Source organism: Oreochromis niloticus, linkage group LG20, assembly GCF_001858045.2.
Source record: "Oreochromis niloticus isolate F11D_XX linkage group LG20, O_niloticus_UMD_NMBU, whole genome shotgun sequence".
Taxonomy (NCBI): Eukaryota; Metazoa; Chordata; class Actinopteri; order Cichliformes; family Cichlidae; genus Oreochromis; species Oreochromis niloticus.
In genome coordinates this window covers 24,633,521-24,657,572 of record NC_031984.2, presented here as the reverse complement: position 1 = coordinate 24,657,572, position 24,052 = coordinate 24,633,521, and the positions used below count along the sequence as shown (strand labels likewise).

The 24,052-nt window shown below is 40.8% G+C and overlaps 2 protein-coding genes across 7 annotated transcripts; both read right to left on the bottom strand.

The window, feature by feature from the left end:
• Positions 1 to 129: 129 nt before the first annotated feature.
• Positions 130 to 18,074, bottom strand: l3mbtl1 (L3MBTL histone methyl-lysine binding protein 1). 5 transcript variants are annotated; one of them, XM_005478323.4, is made up of 22 exons: positions 17,815 to 18,074; positions 16,541 to 16,748; positions 12,153 to 12,334; positions 11,448 to 11,574; positions 10,757 to 10,934; positions 10,539 to 10,674; positions 10,392 to 10,440; positions 9,912 to 10,000; positions 8,822 to 8,926; positions 8,566 to 8,701; positions 8,208 to 8,299; positions 7,793 to 7,944; positions 6,436 to 6,512; positions 6,037 to 6,122; positions 5,792 to 5,902; positions 4,744 to 4,933; positions 4,099 to 4,201; positions 3,595 to 3,783; positions 3,478 to 3,527; positions 2,844 to 3,001; positions 2,693 to 2,755; positions 130 to 2,438 (listed from the first exon to the last, which is right to left on the bottom strand). In XM_005478323.4, exons 2-22 carry the CDS (start codon positions 16,716 to 16,718, stop codon positions 2,304 to 2,306), a joined length of 2,586 nt encoding a protein of 861 aa, XP_005478380.1. In that variant the 5' UTR covers positions 16,719 to 16,748; positions 17,815 to 18,074; the 3' UTR covers positions 130 to 2,303. The 5 variants fall into 5 exon arrangements, with proteins under 5 accessions (XP_005478380.1, XP_005478383.1, XP_005478385.1 ...); XM_005478326.4 differs by having other exon boundaries at positions 3,478 to 3,503; XM_005478328.4 differs by having other exon boundaries at positions 4,792 to 4,933.
• Positions 18,075 to 18,409: 335 nt separating this feature from the next.
• LOC100690823 (serine/arginine-rich splicing factor 6) lies at positions 18,410 to 23,204 on the bottom strand. Of its 2 annotated transcripts, none has more exons than XM_005478319.4 (6): positions 22,987 to 23,204; positions 22,391 to 22,551; positions 20,624 to 20,742; positions 20,310 to 20,512; positions 20,100 to 20,177; positions 18,410 to 19,949 (listed from the first exon to the last, which is right to left on the bottom strand). In XM_005478319.4, exons 1-6 carry the CDS (start codon positions 23,091 to 23,093, stop codon positions 19,427 to 19,429), a joined length of 1,191 nt encoding a protein of 396 aa, XP_005478376.1. In that variant the 5' UTR covers positions 23,094 to 23,204; the 3' UTR covers positions 18,410 to 19,426. The 2 variants fall into 2 exon arrangements, with proteins under 2 accessions (XP_005478376.1, XP_005478377.1); XM_005478320.4 differs by having other exon boundaries at positions 22,418 to 22,551; positions 22,987 to 23,203.
• Between the last annotated feature and the right edge of the window lie 848 nt (positions 23,205 to 24,052).

Here is a 24,052-nt window from a genome sequence, read left to right as displayed (position 1 = left end):
ATGAACAGGGGGATGCGCCTGTAAGCATAGTCAGTTTATAGTCAGTACTGTGCACACAGAATACCTGCACACACACAGGAAATGCAGTATTTATCATCCGTAGCAGGAGGCAAGAGGCGGAGACATTAATCAGACAAGACAGCTGTGGATGTTTATTAATTCATATGGTTTAAATGACGTTTGTGACCCAAGATTATCTTGACACGCACACACACGCACACAAATCCCACCAGAGAGACACACAAAGAAGTAATATTTAAGATTCCAGGAGCCCTTAAAACATTCAGCTTTCGTCTCACAATATCAACTCCATACAGTGTTTTAAACAAACCCTGACATCAAATGTAAACATTTCTGAGAACACAGTTCGCCCGGAGCTTCCTTCACATGTAAACTGCAAGAGCGCTCCATTGGCTAGATACCAAATATGTGTTTATAGTGCAAAAGGTGGATGTTTTGCACTCTCTAGTGACCGAGTGTGGGAATATCCATGTGTAAAATCCATTTGAATTTCACAGTTGTGCTAAAATCCCAATGCAAAGAGTCCGTTTCATCTATTTATAACAGCTAAAAAATAATTTCAGACGTTTTGCATATAGAGATAAAAATTCAAACACTGTCGTTTGTTTTCTCTGCCTCGGATTCGAGAGCTGAGGGTCGACGTTTTAAAAGTTACATCTCGTCCTTCACTCGAGCGCTCACATTATCGGTGCAGCACGCGGAATTTTGAGGCAGTGAACGTAAAGAACTAATACTCAGGAATAATCAGTGAAATGAGCAAAGGCTTTCTCTGCGACTCAATCACAAATCTAAACAGTCTGAACAAAGCAGCTCATTTGATTTCCTTTTTTAAACATTACAGTGCAACAATTTGTCTAATATATAAGGAACTGTAATATTAACTGTTGCTGAATACAGCACTTCTGTATCAGCTTCTTTATTGCACAAAACGTGAAGCCTATAAGAGCCTCACAGACCAGCCTCACTTACTGCATCAAAATCCTTTTACTTACTTTTTTATGTGGAACGCTTTCTCGTCTTTTACCCAACTTTTTTTTATTTTCCTTCATTTCCATTAGTTCATACAGTATTTCAGGATGTTTTCTTTTCAACCTTGATACACGTTCTTTCACTTTTACTCGTCAGACATTGCAAACTGATGGGTTTTGTCACAATGCAGGTAGAGTTCTCATCACATCTGGCCACGTGTGAACTTCTTTTTAAGGTAAGTTGACCTCCTTGGAGGTTTTAACTATCCTGGTACATCAATAGGAACGATTCTAACTTAGGAAGTAAAAGTACAGCACCAGTACTTATATCAGCTGCACTGGTGTAGGCAGGAAGTGGATGTTAATCTACCTTGTACGGGAAAACAAATAAAACAGTATGTCTGTTTAACAAACATCTGTTACATGACATCACCTATTTTTTCCCCCTTCACACCACTGACAGCAGCGGGTGTCTGCAGCTCTCTGCCCATCCATGTGTCCATAAGTTTGTACACCTTAAGATGGACACCTTTGTCCATCTTAATCAAGGAAGTGATACCTTTTGAAGGTTTTCCGGGATTGTCTTTAAATTTGGAAGTTCAAGCATGAACTGATTCGAATTTGGTAGTCGGTGTTTAAAAGTCGCCGAGACCTAAAACGAAACTGAACAAACACATTTTTGGCTTAATAATTCACACCGTGATAACATTTCTCACAATAGCTTAAAAGGATATGTTATTTATAAAATTATAACATTTTATGTTCAAATAGTAAAAAAGTTACCCGCAGAGAGACATGGATGTAAAGTGCGTTTTGGTAGGCAGAGAAATACATCTGCGGGGTTTCCAGCCGTTCCTGCTGGCTTATAATTCAAATTCAGTATAAAGTACGTGGGTTGAAATGTTGAGATTTAGCACAGCACACACAGACGTACTGTGGCCAAGCGATTTTTTTTTAAGGGTATTGGGGATGAGGTTGAACCCTGACACTGAACCAAACCCATCAGTTTCTGTTTTCCTACATCTGCTCCATCCTCACATCCACCCTCCAAAGATTTTGATGACAGTCCTCCATTACTCTCCAAAAGTATTCATATTTTCTAATCAACCTGAATCTTCTAATCTCAGCTCTGTTTCTCTCTTTACCCTGATCGGACCTCACCCCCCCACCCCCCTCCCCTCCCTCCTCCCTCTCTCTGATGGGTACAGGACACCGAACACATGAAAAAGGGGTCAGGGTCTTTTTCCCTGCAACAGAATGAATTTGGCACATGATGATTGGCGGCACAGCGCTGCCACTGAGTGAGGGCGGGATTCACTTGAGTCCCTCGTCTGTGCTCTTGAACATGAGGATGGCGTTGGAAATCTTGAGGGCGGGGCCTAGCTTAATGCTCATGATCTTCACAATGTCGGTCTGGGTCAGCAGCAGGAAAGCCTCTCCGTCGATCATCTAGAGAGACACAAATGTGGAGGTAGTAAGTGGAGAAACGTTTGTTTCATCTGGTCAAATATCAAATTATAGTAAATCCTAGCAGTGAAATCCATTCAGAAATATTATACAGCTGCAAACATGTAAGAGTGCAAGACAGTCTAAACAGCATCAGTAATGAATGACATGTTTGCACTTCACCAGTAAAGACTACAAATGATTCATCTCTTTATTCATCCTTCAGTTATTAATCCACAAACAGTTGATGTTCTCACCTCTTCTTTGAAGAGACGAGCCTGTTCTTCACAGCCAATTAAATTCTGGACAAATCTGAAGACCTGCGGCACAGATGCAGCGGATTTCAGGTAATCGTATGAGTCAGAGAAAGAATGTAAATAATTATGGAGGCGAACGACATTTTCCCACCTCCTCGACGCTCCATGCGGCCACCTGGCTGGCGTGAATGCCCTGAACGCCGGGCAGCAGCTTGCAGTGCTGTTCCCAGCACAAAGACAGAGTGCGGTCTGATTGGTTGCTCAAAGCTGACATGAACAGTGATGGATACACTCCCTGTGAGGACATGTCTGTGCAGAGAAACATACAAACACATGATGAAACACACGATTGTACAAACATGCAAATTTGAGGGGAATACGAGATCCATGAGCTGACTGCATGTTTGTTGCAACCGTTGCCTGTCTTCATACTGTATCTAGAATCTTATAAAGACAACATGATTGTAAAATTATCCTAAAAGTATTAAGCAATTAGATAAGATAAATATGTTGACAACTGGAACTGCCAATAAATTTTTTCAAACCATTTAATTTTTGGTATCATAGCAGAAAAAGCAAAGTTTAATTCATTTCTATTAGATTGCTAGGCTCAGTGGAAGATCTAAAAAGTCCACCGGTGAATTAAAAAAGGTCTGCCGGCCTTTTCACAGTAACAAATACAGCATATCAAAGAATTAACATGCAAATCTGCTGATTAGATTATTAGTATTTGTTGTTTTGAGGTGATGTGCTGTGAAAACAAAAAACAAAACAGTGCAACTTACTCTGGTAGTCCCTCTGTTGATTCTTTCTGTATTTGGGAGGACGACCAATCCTGAAAATACAGAAAATGAATGCGAGAAAAAACAAACGTGCACACAAATACATGGACACCACTTTACCTGCCACGGTAATGAGTCTTCTTAGTCCTCTGGCCAAAGAAGAGGTTTCTCTTGCACTCTGAGTCTGATAGGTCAGCCTTCAGCCTACCCTGGTTACGCTCAGCCAATGGGCAGCCGGATATGCAGTGATGGGCGGTGAAACGACCGGTGACATGGCCTGAGCCGTCACACCCTGGAGTTGGACACTTCCTGTTTGAAAGACAAACGTCAACTTTATCATCAGATGGAGATTTGCTTTCCGTGCATTTTACCATATCTAAAAAAAATTCCATTTCTTTTTTTAAAAAGTTAGGACACTGTAAAATGTCAACAAAAACATGGCCCCGTCCCAACTTTTTTTCAGATCATTGACTGATAATGTCAAATTCAGAATGATGATCCACTTTCTCAGTTCAAATATTTGACTTTTTTATTCTGTTTTCATTTAGTTTTACACATCATCCCAAGTTTTTGGAAAAATCATGCATTTAATGACATGATGACAGAGCTGAGTTGAGGATTTACCTGTTGTGGAAGCTGTATTTGTTGGTTCTGGGCTGACTGATGGGTTTACAGGGAACAGAGGAGGTGTAGGTGGACTGGCCTGTAGCAGGAGGCTCCCTCACACCTACATAGATGCAAACACAGAGGAGAACATTCACATACACTCATAGGCTGACGTTCACAATCACGGCATTGATTATGCCTTTAAGAAATCATGTAAATAACAAGTGGCAAACCTTGAGGCTTAAAAAGATCCACTAATGTCCACATGACACTGTCTATAAATATAATCTTCTCCTTCGTTTTGTGTTTTGTCCCATTTAACTTGTATTAAATCTTAAAGTTATGGATATGTCTGACAACGTAGATTTACTCAAAGACCTAAGAACAGTTTCTGTTAATCCAGTTTTCTTATTGTTAGGTAAAGTTAGCATGCCATTTAATATCACAGTGAATTACACTTGCTATGTAAGCTAGCTTGTCAGTGCTAGCATTAGCCAGTATCTTAGCAGCACTGCCTTCCAGTTCAAAGACGGTCAAATCTGGCTTCAAAAATATCAAATAAAGTTTCAGAACAGTCTGTAACACAATACTGATGTCACTGTGGCCACTTCTATCTTTTATATACAGTCTATAGAAGGTACCAATAGGCTTAGAATTTTTGACCTCCGGTTTTAAGTGAAGAAAAAGGAGTCACATGAGGCTGGTTGCTACCATGCGGTTGCTGCATTTTGGTGTCCCGTGGAGGGATTTTAAGCGGGTGACCGGTCGCCTCGCACCAGCCTGCTGGATGGATGTCTGGGTGATCTGAGTCTACCCACTCATCATAGACGTGACTCCAGCCATCATAATGGATCTGAACAAGAAGAGAGTGGGCTGTAATAGATATAAATACTGCACATGCACTCGAGCTCAAAATGCACAGAAATCCACAGTCAACTGCACAGACGTATGATACAGTATCGGGACATGGAAAGTCTTATTCCTGCAGACCTATTCAAACTGACAAGCACACATTAAACAAACTTTATTGTTTCTTCTGTTTACTTCTCTTAGTTGTTGTGTTCCTATTTCTGATGACTGATCCGATCATCCACACACACACAATCCACTTTATTGATCTAGTCTTTTATCTCTGTTTGTCTTCTTCACTTCTGCAAAATTCTTTTTCAAACAGTTCCTGACGAGGCAAGATGGTTTAACCCATGAGACTGGCATCTTCTGCTTGTTTTCCAGGTTTGATTCATTGCATCAGTTAGAATGCAGACAGGTTGTGCGAGCACCTTGGTTTATCTGGATGCTGATGGTCAGATTGAAGGGATCATATGCTTGATTGTCAGGATGGTCGGTCTTTGAAAGCGGAGCTCAGAGAGGTTGAAAAGTGGTCCAGCGAGATGATATTTGATCTCCAGACTTGTTTATTGTTTTATTTACTGAAGCATGGCTGCTGAGCATAAGGAAAAAGTACTGGAGCAGGAATGTATATCTAATTTACTCTGATGATTGATGAAACTTGATTTTTTTTATTGTCATCAAACCTTGACTCCTTGTTTTAGCTGATACTGGGACTATGTTTAATTGTGTTGCTCCCAGCTCTTTGACTGATTCTTGGAATCTTTTTATCTTCAGGAAACGATCAATCAATTAATTTTTGTTCAAGAAAATGGGTTTAAGTAATCATTTCACAACATAAAAGAACCACACAAAGTTGTACCTTAATGCGATGCGTGTCCACCTCCTCAACTGTAGCCACTCTTATGAGACCGGGACTTCTCTTGTCCACAGCCTCCAGTTTCATCTGAGGCTGAAAGCTGTGAGGTGACCGCTGGAGATGGAGCAGAGGATGATGGGATTTCACATTCAAGTTGACAACAAAACAAACTAGACATATTTTCCATTAATCTGTGACTTTACTGTTCGTAATGCTAGCGCTTCTTTACTTTTTATCTGCGTTCTCACCACTTTAAAGGCATCAGCAGCCACTGCTTTGGATCCTGTCTCCTCCAAGTATCGAGACCAGGAGAACCGGCCCTGGTCTGGATAATCTGGTGCAGGAAAAAACTTTCACCAACACTCTTAATACACACGTAAACAGCCATAAAACCTTACACGGTTTTGCCTGACTTTATATATCACTTATTAAAAAACAGATTTTCTAAGTTTTAAGCATAGATACATATGTCAGGTACTAACTTTTAACTCTCACATGTTCATCCTCAGTTTAACGGTAATGAAAGAAAAAAAAAGAGGGCAAGTGTACAAAAAAATAACTGAGCAGAACTCATGATGAGGTTTATGACCCATGATACGACAATGAGCACGGATAAAGTACTGATTAACAGGGATCACATTCCTCACCTTGGGGTGGTGTTAGTGGGAGGTTCCTTTCTTGGCACCAACCAATAGGATGAATGTACGGACTGCTGGCATCACACCTGCATGTTGTGACACACAACAATATGCAGAATTGAGGTTCAATAGAAATTTCTGCAGGCTTACAGGAAAATTAAGACTTAACTGATGAGAGATGATGCTGCAGGAAATAAATCAGCCTCTAGCTGTTGAAGAAAGTGAAACTTCAAACCCTGAAAGATTTGTGTTTCTCTCTGGTGAAGTGATCTAAAGGCACTTGTTTAGTAGTATTGTATCCATAACAATTGATGTAAAGGTGGATTTGTCGTACTGCTCTGAATCGCTGTCATGTCATTGTTTGCACGGCACTTTTTTTCTGCATCGCTCTGTGAACAATCTGAGCTGACTGTGTTGAATATTGAACGACAGTTACTTTTATTAAAACACAGCAGCGAGAAAAGAGAGAAGTGAAAACAAAAGTAAGCAGCATGCATCTGCTGTGTACGGGGAGAAAACTGGCACATGCACTGAAACCAGTGAGCCAGATAAAAGTCCAGCCTGTTACGTTTTGTTTAATGGAGGCATTATCTTTACGCTAATCAATATACCGTGCTTATGCAGCTCGGCTGCTGTAGTCTGAATTGCTGTGATATGTACTGAAAAAAAAATCGGATACATGGAAAACATATTAGACGTTCACACTGAGAAAAGTGCAGCGATTTTGGCTGAATCATGCCTGTTCTTAATGCAGCGCCGCTTGACGTGTGACGATCACGGGAAACCAATATTGATTTTTGGCCTTGTCCTTTGCACACAGAGACTTCTGCAGATTCTCTGAATCTTTTGATGGTATTATGAACTGTAGATGATGAGATAATTGCACAATTGTAGATCCAGTTTTTTTGCAGGCAGACGAACCTCTGCCAATCTTTACTTCTGAGCAAGGCTGCCTCTCTAAAATGTTCTGAAATGAACATTTCACAAATGTAATTTTATAATCTGAAATGGTCACATATCACCTATGACACAGCATCAAACAGCTGTTCAGTCCTAATAAAGGTATGAATTTCGTTCCACAGGATTCAGAACTTTTTGCAAACTCCAGCAGCCATCATTAATCCGCCCTAACAACGCCGATTGCTCTCCTCTTGATTAAACTCAAACCTCCAGCTACACCAGCAGAATAGAGAACAACTTTATTATAATTACCCTTTTCTATGACAGCACGAAATATCTGATTAGCTGTATTCTCACCGATACTGCTTCAGATTTATTTGAACATATCAAAAGCTCAATCATAGTATAATTTTAGAAATCCTTTAAATCATTTCCCAAAAGCATTCAGAGAGATGCTATGACTCACCAGTAGTCATACGTGTCATCCCAATTGTCAAAATGAACCAGGAAGCGGTCGTCCACCACATCGGTGATGGTTGCTACACAGATCAGGGAGGGGTTCATGCGATCGACGGCCTCCAGCTTCATTCCTATCTCGAAACCACACTTCACATCGATCTGGAAAAGCAGGGGAAGCGTTACCTTCTTTGGTGCGCTGTTGAGCCACTTGTCAAGATTTGGGGATTATGATCTCCATGCATTAGGTTTTTACATTCAAATTATCCAGGATCTTATCAAATAAAACAGATGCACATTTCTTGAAACAAGGTTTTCATTATAATGGCTGAAGTTGGGAATTTTGCCCTAAATCAATCACCTCATCCAATATGTGTGTGTGGTTAAAACAGCCAGCATATATTATACTGCACAGAGACAGTTACCCTTCCGGGACTGGCAAAAAGTTCTTTGGGAGCCACTTGTGCTTTAGTCATTCTCAGATAGTTGGTCCAAGTAAACTCCTCCTCTTTACAGCCTGCAGGAAGCACAGAAATACAGAGAGGAGTCACATGTTGGAAGAGAGTGCAGCATTTAGAGGAATCGTTTTCACATCTGTGTGCTTTAAATGTAAAAATGCCAGGAGAGACTCAGCTGAGCTCAGTAAAAACACTAGATCTCATTACTTAATCTGCACCAAAAGAAACCATTCGCTCTAAACTTCTTGTGTCGATAAAACACACACTGGGATGGCAAATATTTTTTAAGAATTTATTTAATGTAAGAATAAGTATGACCTCTGACCTTTGGGGGTGTGCAGTTTGTGCCCTGTGCTCTCACACCAGCCCGCAGCGTGGATGTCGGGAGAGTTGGCATTCACCCAGAAGTCATGACAGTCAGAGTAGCCATCAAAATGGAGCCGCAGCCGGTAACCGCAGACCTGACATGACATATCAGAAGAGGAGACACCTCAGTGAACTCATTCTGCATCCAAAGCATTCTGTGAGTACATGAAAATGATCCTAAATAAGAAGCTGGCGGCGACGGTCCTCTGGCTCACCTCGGCTACAGTGAGGACAAAGTACATGGACGGATGCTGCGGGTCGATGCCTTCCAGCTTCATCCCCTGTTTGAAGCCGTTCTTCACTGTCGGCACTCTCTGGGACTGGAACATGAGACAACAGCAAAAGTTTCCGTACAACAAGGAGATGGAAGCAAAGTCTGCATAAAAGATTTTTCTGGGGAAACTGAGTGACAGCAAAGAACAGAGAATCCATCCGAACACCGCAAGAAAAACTAATAAAATAAGAGTGATTATGTCTTCATCTTAATGTTTTTTACTCTTTTATTCCAAGATCTGGTTTTTCATGACTGTTATACAAACCTTTAGATTATTTTGAAATCAAACTCCAACATTTAGTACAGAGGTGTCAAACATAAGGCTCGGGGGTCAGAATCAGTCTGACAAAGACTCTAAGACTCCAATCCAGGCCGCTTGGACAGGTTTGGAAAATGGCATAAATTTTGGACTTTTAACTGTATTTTTAAACATTTTATAACTTATCCTACTGATGAAGACCATGGCCATTCATACCACACCAACATAACTACATAGTAGGTAAACTATTTAATGACAGATGCTTTTTTCTGCTGGGTACACTCACAGCTTAAAAAAAAGAAGCAGTTTCTGTGAATTAACAGACACTTTCTGTTTTGGAACAATCTGAGCAATGAGCTTTCTTTTGTGTAATTCTCAGCACTTATTTCTTACAATTTAAGCCCAACGAGCTGCGCTGACAGATTTCTTTCATTTGATACGGCAGCTTTTCTTCATCATGTAGAAAAACGGGGACGTACTGCTGAAATTGGACTTCTTTTTCTTACACTGAGATACTTCAGAGATTAAATGTGTAACTAAAGTTCTTTACACTTACAGAAAGGAGAGTTTCACTGATTTGTCCCACTTGTGGGCACAATGTGAAATAAGTTTTACATCCTTGATTTACTATGAACATATGGCTTTGTCCCTCTCTTGAGAGTGCTACACTCAATTTTGCTCCAAGCAATAGATTTGATTGCCTACTACGTTTAAAACAAGTTTTAAAATCCTGTGTGTGTGTGTGTGTGTGTGTGTGTGTGTGTGTACATACCTCTTGGAAAAGCTTGTTAGGAGCAGCAACAGCTTTGGTCTCCTCCAGGTACTGAGCCCACGTCCACTGCTCTGTCTTACTGTCTCCACCTTCACCAAACAGACACCATCATTTATTACATTTATAAAATAATTTATTACAATTTACAACTAATGGAAACAGTCAGAAGAAGAGAATTTAATGGCATTTCAGATGTAGCGGAATTTAAAAAATCAATGCCTGCTGTGAAACTCCAACATTATGTCTTCTATACACTCTGAGTACTTCTTATTTTCGACCTTGCATGTTTTTTTTTCCAAATAAATTGAAACAAGAAAGGGTATGTAATGAAAGGATAAAGAAGGACATACAGCTTCTGGATGAAGTATAGAGATGATGTGATTTTATGTGATGTAGTGTTGCAGCTTAGTAGTAATAGTATCCAGTGAAAGATGATATGCGTCCAACAAAACCACTGATGCAAGAAATAAATGCTCCCACCTCCTCTGATGTGTCGGCCCTCTGCTTTAGAATCATCCATTTTCTCATCCTTAAAAAGAAAACACAAGAAAGCACACAACAGGAAACGGTGAGATGGTAATCACGCATAAAAGCGCCTTTAAAACTGAAATAGCAACGCGGTTCCACCGTGCCCTCGATGTCAGAGTCTTCCTCAGATGGACTCAGGTACTCCTTCCTTTTCCTCTTCCTCATGGGTTTCAAGTGATCGGGGTTGAGGGAGACTCTCCCGCCTGCCGGCACCTTCTCCACGCCAACGCTCCTCCTGAGGCGCGGGGAACGAAAGATGAGCTTATGCGCATGGAGCGAGGCGCGTAAACATAAAGGCTGAGCAGCGGGGCACATACTTGTCAGTGATGGGGTCTCTGCGGAGCTCCTCTGTGTAGGTCCTCTGAGCTCTGGGATTATGGTTCTGTTGTCCTGGATCAACCTGGACTTCGGCTTTGACCGGCACCAACCTCTCTGGCTCCAGGGCCACGCCCCTCCCAGAGCCGGCAGGAGCCGACGCATCTGTCACAGACAGGGCTGCAGGTGAAAACACGCCCGTCTGCATCTTTATTGAATATTCTTTGACTTTTCAAAGTTTCTCAGCTGGATTTTAAATGTTTACAAAGAAATCTGCAGCTGCAACCTCTTCACTTGTAAAGAGAAGCTCTGCTACAGCTGATGTAATTACCACTCATTTATGCTTAATACACACACACACACACACAGATGACTGAGCCCATGCTGTTTAGTACTTCAAATAAAAGTGCAGGCTGTTTAAAGCAGCATGACACGTGTAACACTACAACTAGTTTTACTCACTGTTAGATTGGAAATATCACACATGGTATAAAAGCTGCTTTGGTTATGAAATATGTGTTAAAATATCACAAACACATGTGGCTAAGTAGTATAAAAATCTGTTATCGTGGAGGTGACCGGTTCCAAACTGTTTTCTGCTTTGTGTGTGCAAAATGTAAATGATTCACCAGAGTGCAGCATTTGTGTGTCTGTGCCTGATATTACTATGACCTTATGTAACCACGAGTCTACCTGGCTTGTCTGGAACTCTTTCTGCGTCAGTGGATCTCCCAGAAGTCCCTGCTGCAGGTTCAGCGGTGCTGCTGGCGGTGCCCGGGGTGATCAGTGTGCTCAGAGCTCCTAAGTCACTCACACAGAACTACAAGACAAATACACACACACACACACGCATCAGTGCACCATCTGTCAAAATGTGTCCGTGTCTTTACAAACTGTATGCTGCTTTAAAATATACATATACATATATATATATATATATATGTATATATATATATATATTATCGTTGCTGCTTTCTTGTCTGTTCTGTCTCACAGCCTTTAAAGAGTAAAGAAAACTAAATATGATGATTTTAAAGATTTGTATTCTTATTTTGATTAGCATATCCTTTTTTCTTTTTTAAATCTGCAATAACGAGGATCACATTTTCTTTAGGTGGTTCAGCTTTGTCGATGTGCTCTCCTTAAAACTACTCAAATCAAGTTCTTTCTCAGCAGACTGTTAAATTACAACTTTGTTCACATCAGCAGTTAGGCGCTCAGTTTGCTCACTGCTGGCGTATAAAAAATGCTTGAATGAAGACATGTAAAATAATAATAATAAAATTCTAAGCTGATTTTTATACATGTGAGAAGTTTTTCAGGACTTTGTCAAAAAAGAAATAAAAACAACTTTCAATGACTTTTTTTAAACCACAGCGAAGCTTAATATCACTTTACCTTGAGGTTGCTACTGGGCAGGATGGCCATCCCCTCCTTCAACTCTAGGACATGGACAATGCTACAAGCTCCGCCCACCTGTGCTGTCAGTGCAGGCGTGGCCATCTCATTGGCTCTGCTTCCTTTACCTGGGTTACCCACTGCAACAGCTGGAGTCACCTCCACCTTCTGATGGGCAGGAGCTGAGGAAAAAGATGCACTTGGAATAATAAAGCACAAAGTGATGTAGTTCATTGTCCTCTGCTTTACTCACTATAAATGGTAAAGGAAAAACAGCGCTCTGTCGCCGTGACAACCAGGCAAATAGTATTTGTTTGTTTCTATAGATTTACAGACAGGCTTGGTTATCAGCACGATTCACAAAACTGTTAAACAGCTGCTAATATCATCACTCAGTTTTCACACTCAGTTTTACTGCACATTTCTCTGACATGAGAAACTGCAACAGAAATCAGTATCTGCTGCTTATTAGTGTTATATTATTGTTATTAGTGATTAACACGTTTGTAAAAGATCCCAGGGGCACAGACCCGGCCTCAGAGAGGGTCACAAGCTTATGTGCTTCTAATGCCAAGTCGGATAAATGGGAGGATTATGTCGGGAAATAAATTCTGTCTGATTTTAATTTTTACTTCAGTTCATTAAAGTGTTTTTTCCCCCCAAAACTTTGTTATGGTTTTTATTTCAGTTTTAAGTGACAACAACAGTCTTGGTTTCTCTAATACAGAGCAGAGATTTTGGAAGCAATCAAACTGTTTTCTTGATGTTGTTGTTATTTTGGACAAACACAGTTTTAATTACCTGATTTACTCTTTTGTTAATAAAATTAAAAAAGTAAAAAACTTCCACAGCTTTGGTGAGCTAGAGCTAACGCCTCAGAAAGTGTTGCTTTGTCCGGCCAACACATCAAAACTTAAAGGTTTTCACAAACAAACATGATAATATTGAACATGGAAACTCTGAATTAAAAATTATGCATTCAAAATTATTGTATAATTATGAACAGGCATTGGAAGATTTGTCAGGATTTGCACATGCAGTGAGGAGTGGCTGAGTGAACTCTATGCACGACCGGTCAAAAGTTTGAACACACCTTCTTATTTAATGTTTTTTCTTTATTTTCATGACTATTTAAATTGTAGATTCTCACTGAAGGGATCAAAACTAAGAATGAACACATATGGAGTTATGTAGTAAACAAAAACATGTGAAATAACTCATGTTTTATATTTTAGATTCTTCGTAATAGCTACCCTTTGCTTCTATTACTGCTTTGCATACTCTTGGCCTTCTCTCAATGATTTTCATGAAATGATTTTCCAATAGTTTTGAAGAAGTTCCCAGATATGCTCAGCATCTTGTTGGTCATTTTGCCTTCACTCTGTGGTCCATCTCATCCCAAACCATCTCGACTGGGTTTAGGTCATGTGACTGTGGAGGCCAGGCCATCTGGCGCAGCACTCATCACTCTCCTTCTTGGTCAAATAGCCCTTACACAGCCTGGAGGTGTGTTTGGGGTCATTGTCCTGTTAAAAATAAATGATGGTCCAACTAAATGCAAACCGTATGGGATGGCATGTTGGTGCAAGATGCTGTGGTAGCCATGCTGGTTCAGTGTGCCTTCAATTTTAAATAAATCCCCAACAGTGTCACCAGCAAAGCACCCCCACACCATCACACCTCCTCCTCCATGCTTCACGGTGGGAACCATGCATGTAGAGACCAACTGTTCACCTTTTCTACGTCGCACAAAGACACGGCGGGTGGAACCAAAGATCTTAAATTTGGACAATGACACCAAAGCACAGATTTCCACTGGTCTAATGTGTTTGTGCTAATTTTGATAATTGTGTTTCTTGGCCCAAACAAATCTCTTCTGCTTGTTGTTGTTTTTGCTTGTATTGGTTTCTTAGCAGCTATTTGACCATAAAGGCCTGATTCGCAAAGTCTCCTCTGAACAGTTGATGTACAGATATGTCTCCTACTGGAACTCTGTGCGGCATTTATCTGGGCTCTAATCTGGGTTGCTGTTAACTTGCGATTTCTGAGGCTGGTCGGATGAATTTATCCTCAGCAGCAGAGGTAACTCTTGGTCTTCCTTTCCTGGAACGGTCCTCATGTTAGCCAGTTTCATCGTAGCGCTTGATGGTTTTTGCAGCTGCACTGCATTCAAGGTTTAGCTATTTTCCGGACTGTCTGACCTTCAGTTCTTAAAGTAATGAGAAGGTGTGTCCAAACTTTTGACTGGTAGTGGATGTAGCATCTTTAACAGTCCTTAAACCATAAGCCGGCCCGATTCCAGGAAGCAGGCTTAGTAAACAACTCTGAATTTGTTAAACCTAAATTGAAGGAAACACTGGTTTTCTTCCCCTGAACGAGAGGTAACTTCAACTCTGAGTAGTTACCATGGTTACCAAGTTTCTCTCTCTGACTCCTCCCCTCTCGTTATGCCCGAACTGACATGCAGTTTAATTTCTCATTCATAAAGTCGCTGTCAAACTGCACAACGGGGCAAATTCATTCACAGAAGTGGGCATGCTTAGTTCACTGTTTTCTGTACCTAACATGACCACTTTTATAATCGATCAGTAATCAACATGAAGATGGAGACAGCGATTACATCTTAGACTTATTGTCAGTTCAGATTTAAATCTATAGTCTCGGTCTTTCTAAAGCTGAATCTCTATGGACAGTAATGCAGCTGTCACACTGTCAGTCAGTTTGCCCACACTTTAAACATTTGCTGCAGCAATCACTGTTTAAGTTATCAATCATGTGTTGTGCTGTAATCAGTCACACTGATGGAAAAATGACTGTCACGGCTGGGTCTTGGGGATGTTGAGAATATTTGATTAAGGATGAGGCTAAAAAGACTAAAACTGAGTTCAATGTTGTTTTACAGTGACGTTTAAGGATGCGCTCAGATAAGCATCATGGAATCAGACTGGATCAGGTCTGGATCCGGCTCATCTCCACCAGATCCACTCATAGCGGCTTAATTTGTCCCGATACAATCTGTATTCCTTATTGAAAGTGCCTCACCCTCCCAGAATTACACTAAAATATCTGTAAACAGCTCTAGAAAAGCTGAGACATTTCTAAAAACATGTTTGTCTATGGTAACATGCAAAGTCTTACTATCAGGCAACCAGTAACTGAGTAAAACATCTCTACTGTTGCCGTAAGAGAGCCATCATCTATCACTGAAGGCTGATATTCCATAAAATTATGAACGCTTACACTGGGGAACATTAAAGCACAGTTTTTCCTCTAAATCTAATTAAAAACTTTTATCCAGTAATGGCAGACATAATGAAATCCTCTGTGAAAAATGAAATTCTTACAGCCCATCAGTACATTAAATTTTTACTGAATAATTATTGGAAAAATAATGTAATGGTTATAAACTGCTGCAATAACTGTTTTTTTACTGAACCAAAACTGACTTGAGGGCAGACTGTCTGTTGCCGTATCGGTTACTAATCTCACAGGTCCATCAGTAAAGTGTGGCTCGTCTGTTTCTCCAGATTCTTATCTTCCCGGACGTCTCCTAGATTTTGTCCCTGTCAGGTTACAGCTCAATCATTAGGGTTAAAAAATCAGAACTCCAGCTTCATCTAATAAAAAGTTGGCTAAATAATCACCACAGTCAATACAGAGAAGTTAGATATTTCATATCGAACATTTATATTGTGTATGATGATGATCGAACGGCCCGTGGCTCAATAAAATTACTCTTTTCCGCACTTCTAAACGGACTAAAACGAGGCTCTGCTCCTTGTTTACCTGTTGCCATGGTGAATCTGCTCTCCTAAAGTAAAAGAGGTAAATTTTTACATTTTAATTTAAATGTATCCAGCTAATGATTTTATTAGACTGAGATTTAAAGCGCATGACTTGTTCAATGAAAAGAAAAGATGACTTTTTAATTAACATTAATTTTCATTGGATGTTTTTTAATCACAAATGCAGATTTTTCATCGATAAGCCTGACCTGAATTACTGAAAGAATGATCTGAAGCCGTTTAGTAAGTCTATGAAGGTTTTCTGGAAATGAAGACTCAGAGTTGATTTTTAAACTCACAGCTTTGTGAACAGGGACCTAATAAGATGAGTTGCATCTTTTGTGTATATATTTCTATGTGATGTTATTAAGTCAACCATTAAAACGACCCTTGTTTTGTAATGTGATGCCTGTGAATGAGGTTAAACATTGCAGGTGTAAATTCTGAACTATGACCTTACACTTTGCCTGGTAAATGATTACACTGCTGGTTACTTAAAGGCTCACTTCTCAATTCGTTTTTCAGTCTAATGAGGTCAGAAGACACTATCAGTGTTTTCCCCAACAGTGCTTTAGTAGAGTATGTATCTGTGAACATCCTTACATATGAGTTCACCTGGTAGCAGGAGAGCAGTGGTGGTGTGGGGCTGAGGCCGAGCCTTCTTGGCCACACCATCACCCCCGCAGATGAGGATTGTCTCTGTGGGAGACGAAGATGACGGATCCATAGGGGTGCAGTCCGGTTCTTTGGCTGGAGCCTCCATGTTCACTTTGGCACTCATGACGGCGTCCCAGTGTGTTGTGCTGGAGCACTGGGAGACACAGCATGAGAAATAACACAAAGTAATGCTGTCTGGTTATAGGGTAACAGCTTTAACATTGTGTGTTAAAGATTTATGGAGGAGACTGTACCCAAAACCTGAGGAGGGAGTGCCACAGTATGGACGCCAGAGGAATCCCGCCAATTTAAGCTTTCATTTTTATGTTGTTTGTTGTTTTTAAATAAATATATTTCTCTATTGGAATATGTCCGATTTAGAGGCATATACAAAATTCAAATCTTAAATTATTATGTTATTTTCTGCTATCTTGAAACATCTTTTTAATTTACCACATTAGCACCGCTTTTATCATTCAATAAAATACTATGTATCCAAAGTACAGCACAGAGTTTAAATTTTACTTTAAAAATGTAACACAATTTAACCTACAAAAAAAAAAAAAAAATCTTCCTCTAAAAGTATTTCCAATAAGGCAAAACAGCAATGAACTTTTAAAAACCATGCATTCCTTCCAATAATAAAAGAATAATGGTGACACACCAATATTTACGCGCAAGCTCCCAAGTCTACACACACACACACACACACCGACAGAGACTAAAATACAGCATTTCAGTTAAAATGGCGGAGGATCTGAAATCCTTGAGGCAAAAAATGTGCTAAAGCAGAGGCTCAATTCCTGTGAAAATCCCATTTAATGAAAAAAGCAACCTTATCGCCCATTCCGGCAATATCTTTAATGAATGAGCAACATTTTCTCCTCATAACAGCGTTAAGTGTGCCGGGTATTTTTGAAACCTTGGCGCAACTGCTTTAAATTTAAAATTTGTATTTAAACAGGCTACGTCAAAGATCCGCTAGCCATTATCAAATTTATATATTAAAGATGATAAGCTTTGTGCTTGATTACATCTCTGACGCCAAAAACGGTTTACCTCGGTGAGGGGAGAAAAAAAAAAATAAACAACAGACTGGCGGGTTTCTTTTTAAACCCAGTGTGACTAAAAGATGCTTCTGTCTTCTATAATTAGAGGAAAGTTCTAAAAATTGATTTTAATTCGTGTTTTCGGTTTTCAGGAACTGAAATTTGGCTTACCAGCTCTGATCTCCTGCGGCTCCGGGGCTCCGATTGCGCATGCGCGGGTCCACAGTACAGTCACCGCTCGTTGGCTATAATATAACGCCAAAAGAAAGACTTCCAGTGCGTCGCTCCACTTTCAGTAATGGTCGATAGGTGAAAAAAATAATAACAGTGCTCCCTCGATTAGCTGCAAAACTGTAAAATAGCTGCTGTAACGATTTTTATTTGGCATGCAAGTGAAATGTTCGCGCTTACAACCATAAATACGCGCTCTGCTCATTTCCTCCACAACTGCAGCCTATAATGAGCGAGCGTTTATTATATAATTAGCAGGATATAGGTCATGTCAATACTGCAGTCAAGGTTTTCATAATCCAGACAAAACAACGTCAGGCACCAAGTTTATTTTTTTAATGAAGATCTTTTATTGAACATAGCATAAAAAAGGACTTTTTCCCCCATTGGATCTCAGATGTTAGGGGGGGGTGAAAAAAAGTCAGTTCCACAAGATGGAGAGTGTGGCTGCATTCAGCGAGTCTGATGTTTACAGACTCACAGGAGATCTGAACACATGGACCTTTCCAGTACAAAAACAGTGCTAGCTGCACACTTTAAATAAGGCTGTCCAAAACCCTTCAGTCTGTTCTGAAGCTGGGGAGGGAAAACAACATTACCAGGGAAGCAATCGGCGCAATGGAAGAATCTGAGGAAAAACAGGACAATGCAAAGGAGTCTCTAGTCAAACTGAAAATCAAAAACTAAAATAAAGGCCCTTAATAGATCACCTGCTTAATGTTACAAACCTCCTCCCCCCAAAAAGCTACAAAAAGATGAAAGGGACCAATTGCTTTGTGCTGATTACTCTATGTACAAGTAGTTAAAATAATCCATCTACAATGCAAGTTATTCAAACGTAAGTCCAAACCCTCATTAGCTTTAAATTAAGCAGCTCTGCACTACAAGCTCTTACATCCTGAATACTCATTGTTTAACACGAAGACAAACTGATTCGTCGAAGAACGCGACTGAATGCGCAGGTCAACAACTCAAATGCTCCAGTCCTGGAGCCTACTCTTCAACAATCATGCGAGCTGAATGAGTACAACACAAAATAATTACCAAGCAAAGATGGATGCTTCAGACATAAGAGGCCTGGAGACAAGGACAGCAAACTGTCAGACTAACAACCAAAACAAACTGCTGCAAACTGAATAAAAGAACATTTAGACAACTTAATATTCACTGACCAAACAAACAACTTTAAATGAAAGCAGAACAGTAAGAAACCTAAACTTTACCAAATCAGGCACCAGTTACAGAGACATTAACTTCCTCAGGCTATAGTTGTATAGCCCAGCACCCATTATTTTCATTAATCCAAAATTCTAAATTTTATTTTATTTTTTTTTATTTTTTTAGGGAGCAGATAATCTGAAACAAGTCCAAAAAGCATTGGCTGTATTGTGGTTGATGGTCTAATAAACTCCTGCTTTAACAAGTTAAAAGACAAATGTACATTTGAAGGGGGGGGCCTCAGAAGCATAAACCAGTTATTAAACATTGCTCAGTATGTACAGCATAATGATCAAGCTAAACAATAAGAAAACCTCTCCCCTCTCTACACCCACTAATCCTGAGAAGCTGATCTAGACCGTGAGCGAGACCTGGAGCGGGACTTTGAACGGGACTTTGAACGGGACTTGGAGGGAGACTTGGATCGGGACTTGGAGCGAGACTTGGAGCGAGAGGCTGAGCGCTTTTCTCTGGACTGGGATCGGCACTCTTCCTCCTGTGGAGACGGGGAGCGAGAGGCAGATTTGGCCACATGCTCTTCTTTTCCATTCTCTACTGGAGAGGGTGAGCGGCTGCGGGACTTCTTCTCAGCAGACCGTTCCTTTGATCGGCTACGAGAATCCCTCTCCGACTTTACCTTAGAGCGGCTCTTTGAACGAGACTTGGACTTGTGCTCGGCTGAGCGAGACCGAGATTTGCGAGAGCGTGAACGAGATTTGGATTTGTTGGATCTGTTGGATCTAGAACGAGACCTGCGAGTGCGAGAACGTGATTTGCGTTCTCCTGACTTGGAGCGAGACTTTCTCTCAGACCTGGAGCGGGAATGATGCCGTCTCTTATTGCTGCGGGAACGAGACCTGTAGGAACAGAAGCAAAGCTCAGTACAGCCCCACCTTACATGACAGCAATGTCCTGGACAAAATGTCATACTGAACAAAGAACTTATCAATACCAATAATTTAATTCATATCTCTATGTTACTGTTCCAAGATTACATTGATCCTAACCTCGAGTGGGATCTGGAGCGACTCTTTGAGCTCCTGCTCCTGCTTCTCCTGCTGCGGGAGCGCCGACGACTGCGAGATCTGAAGATGACAGAGCATGATTCAGAAAAAATTACATCAGTTTCTTGTTAAATAAACAAAATCTTTGAGCAACAAAATGTACAAAAGGAAGGCTCATCTTAAAAAGCAGTCAGCAGTAAGAAATTTGCTCACCTGGAGCGGCTGCCAGAGTAAGACCGACGTCTGCGAGGACGATCCTCCACCAGGCGAATTTTCCGCCCGTTGATGTCAGTACCATCCAGCTTGTCCAGAGCCCTCTTCATGTCGGAATACGTCCGGAACTCAATCACTCCCTCATTAGTGCGTTCCTTGTGGGCATCTGCATAGGTCACCTCTCCTGCCTGACGCATGAAGTCCTGGTGGACGGGAAGAGGATGAGGTGCCGAGTATTGATTTCAAACCAAGCACTTATACAATACATTTTCCCTTTATCTGAAGATTCCCCTCTCTTATTTTCAAATATTTACCTTGAGGTCCTGCCAACTACAGCGGCTGGATAAGTTCTCGACAATGAGGCGGTACTCTGTGCGGACTGGCGGCCCATATTTGTCCCTGCCAGAGCGGCTGCGGCTGCTGTAACCGCTACCTTTAAAAAAAACAACAGCACACACAAATAGTTAGAAACCACTAAACCAAACAAGATTCAAAGTACTACTGCTCTGGGCTATCAAATGCACTCAAGGCAGTGAGTTTCCAGATTATTGTCCTTGGGGGGTTTTAAATTTGTACTAACAGTCAAAGGGGTTTCTTTGATCTCATTTTCAAACAGCTTCAGTTAAGTGCTCTACAAGCAACTGCATGGGCTCTTTAAAGTTTGTATTTTTCAGCATTTGGAAGCTGTTTTCTGCTGCAAAGAACACCACTGCATCTGTTTCCGGCAATACAAAAAACACAAATCAGCATCTGTCTTACTCCAGTACATCACTCTGTGATGCTATAGCTGCATAAAACAAATGGACAGTGATGTTCTTTCAAGACCTCTGTATCCTGTAACACAAACAGAAAGGAGGCATCCACAAAGGCTGCAGTCAGGGACACTGTTCAAATTGATTACGGTGTTAAAAAACACACCAATCTTTTGAAAATTGGTATCTTTTTATTTAACCGGATGTCAGTCTGAAATTCTTTTTTTCCAGTTTTGAACTTACAACATTTCTTTAGATTGTAAGGTCTGTAAAGGTGCCGATCCACTTATGTTTGCTGTCAACATAAAAACCAATGGCAATCCTCACCATCACCCCTGGTCTATTGGCAAAAGGCTGCTGTCATCATGGCTTCCGGTTAGGTCAGCCAAGGATCAAGGGGGGGCAAAGGTCACACACACATTGTAAGGTGAAAGCCAAGGCCAAACGGGACAGGCAGTCATCTTAGCCAGTCATCTTTAGCCTCAATGGACTCTCAGCCTCAGCCCGCAACTGGACTCTTTCAAATTGAAACATCAAGGACTTTTGTTAATGTTGAATATAAAAAAAAATATATTTATATATATATAGACCAAAGTTAAAACACATTTCACATGAAAATGTTAGTCTACTCCTAATGACTACACTAACTAGGTAGCTATGCATGTCGTGATTTGTGTTCAGCTTGTTTTTTCCCCCTCTGGTGCAAAAAAGAAAGGACACCTTCACATGGCTCACCCAAATGACAGTTATGGTTCAAGTGAATTTTACAATGTATGATAAGAAAACTATGTTATTTAACAACACTAAACTCTAGACTCAAAACTGCTCTTTAAATCTCGCAGATTGTTGCCCCTTGCAATCAAATAAAGCAGTATCAAATAGCATGTAGCTCGTGATGATAATCACTATGGAGGAGCAAAAACCTGCAGGTCACTACCCCTTGGGTGACAGACTGAGAACTGTTCAGCAGGGTGATATCAAACCAAACTGGACTCCCTGATTTATAAGAATGAAGATAAATCATGGTTGCATGTGATGAAGTTACTGCATGATATAATGGACAACATGAACAATAGCTCTACTGACAGTCCTACAACTCTGCATGCAACCTGCGCCTTAAAGAGCTACCCACGCGGCTGGCTATAACCCATGAGGGGTAGCTGGAAAAACCTGATCGAGGGCCAGCTGAGTATCTGTAAACCTATGCGGCAAGTCTGTTAAAATTAGCGTCACCATGAATCATTCAAACAGCTGTCTGTGCAGTCCACGTCGACACCTCACCCCAAGGGGAAGGGGAAGAGAGGGTATCTTGTAATAGACTGCACTTACTGCGCCCACCACCCCAGTAACCCCCACCGTAGCCATCTCGGTCTCGTCGCGGGCCCCGGGCATGCTCGACGATCACCCGCTCCCCACACAGCTCCTTCCCGTTTAGCTCGTAAACGGCGTCGTCGGCGTCCCTATTATCTTCGAACTCCACGAATCCATACCTGCAAAAAGAAAGGGTTTAAATGCATGAGTATGAAATACTAAAAACCACATGAAATTAGTTTAAGCAATGCGTTCCCGTTTACTTCCACGAATCAACTAGCTAATTAGCGTTAGCATACGTTAGCACAGCGACGTGCACAGTATAAGGACGCCATGTTGGCCACGCGACATTTGCTAAACGTGCATGAATGAAGTTAAAGAAACAAAACCTTTTAGATTTACAAGGACAATGCTAAATGTCAGACATCGACATATTGTCCTTTAGAATCAAACTTAACTTGTAAAAAAATATAAACACATATATATATATATATATCTGCGTAAGAGTGAAATGCCCCGCGAGTCCGTGCGTCGTTCGCATGAATGGCTAGCTTTAATGCTAGCTACGACATGCTAGTTGGACTCTCGCTTACAAAATTCCGCCGAAAACTTACCCGTTTTTTAAATCAATCTCCATTAGCTTCCCATAGCCGCTGAAAAAACGCTGAATATCTTTTTCGCGGACATGATAGCTTAGTCGTCCGATATAAACTCGAGGCATTGTGGTTCGCCTACAGTGGTTCTCGACTGTTCCTTTCCACTGCTCCGAAATTGCTGAATGCTACTACCGTTAGCTCTGCGCCAGCAACCGGTCGGCTGTTTCGCCAAATCCAGCCAATAAGCGTGAAGCTAACGATGATCAATTTCCGGAACAGAACTTCAAATTAAAAGCTACCGTTTATCACACAAAACCGCAGACAGTACGCACAGGAGAGGAAAATACTAGTTAAATCCTATGTAAAATCTACCCCAGTCATTTCCAACTAGAGGCATTTTGTAACTGTAGTTTGCATTGGGTACATACAGAGATCATCTTAACTAATTCAAAAAAGGAAAAAAAAAACAAAGAAAAAGAAAACACCTCCAGTCACAAAAACTAGGTAGTTAAAAAAACATACATCTAAACAGTAAATTGTTGGAATAGTAAAGTCTCTATTGCAATAAAGTTGACTTTAAAAATTCCCGTTAGCAGCCAATCACAGAACCAGCCTTCAGTTTATTCACTCCGTTGGTATTACCATTTCTGATGCATATGGCCCACAGCTGCGTGACGGATTATCTCTATCATTTATAATTTCTGTTTAAAGCCTCTGTGCTGGCCTTTCATGTGGTTACCCAGGTAGTCATAGTCCTCCACCACATCAGCAGTCTGTCCCAGAATACACACGGTTCGTGTCCTTCTGAAAGTCAGTCACCAACTTCTTTGGTCTTATTCACATTCAGAAGTGGATACTTCCTCAATGACCACTCCACAAATTCATTAACTTTTGCTCTGAATGCCTATTTCCTCCTCATCACTTAAACATCCAGCTGCTGCAGAATCAGAGTATTTCTTTAGGCGACATCACCTGGAGTTGCACTGATTGAAAGTCTGAGTTGTACAAAGTGAAGCAGAACTGAGACAGCATAGCCTCAATGGTTTGATAACTATTGGATAAATTGGCGAACTATATCTATAGC

Excerpts from the sequence above, each read along its gene's own strand:
- l3mbtl1 (XM_005478323.4), bottom strand. The coding sequence starts at position 16,718 with ATGAGTGCCAAAGTGAACATGGAGGCTCCAGCCAAAGAACCGGACTGC. Across the intron at positions 8,300-8,565 it reads CAAACTGCACACCCCCAAAG|GCTGTAAAGAGGAGGAGTTT; the intron begins GTCAGAGGTCAT and ends TGCTTCCTGCAG. Across the intron at positions 6,513-7,792 it reads GATGACACGTATGACTACTG|GTGTGATGCCAGCAGTCCGT; the intron begins GTGAGTCATAGC and ends CACAACATGCAG.
- LOC100690823 (XM_005478319.4), bottom strand. The coding sequence starts at position 23,093 with ATGCCTCGAGTTTATATCGGACGACTAAGCTATCATGTCCGCGAAAAA. Across the intron at positions 22,552-22,986 it reads GAGATTGATTTAAAAAACGG|GTATGGATTCGTGGAGTTCG; the intron begins GTAAGTTTTCGG and ends TTCTTTTTGCAG. Across the intron at positions 20,743-22,390 it reads TTACTGGGGTGGTGGGCGCA|GTAGCGGTTACAGCAGCCGC; the intron begins GTAAGTGCAGTC and ends TTTTTTTTAAAG.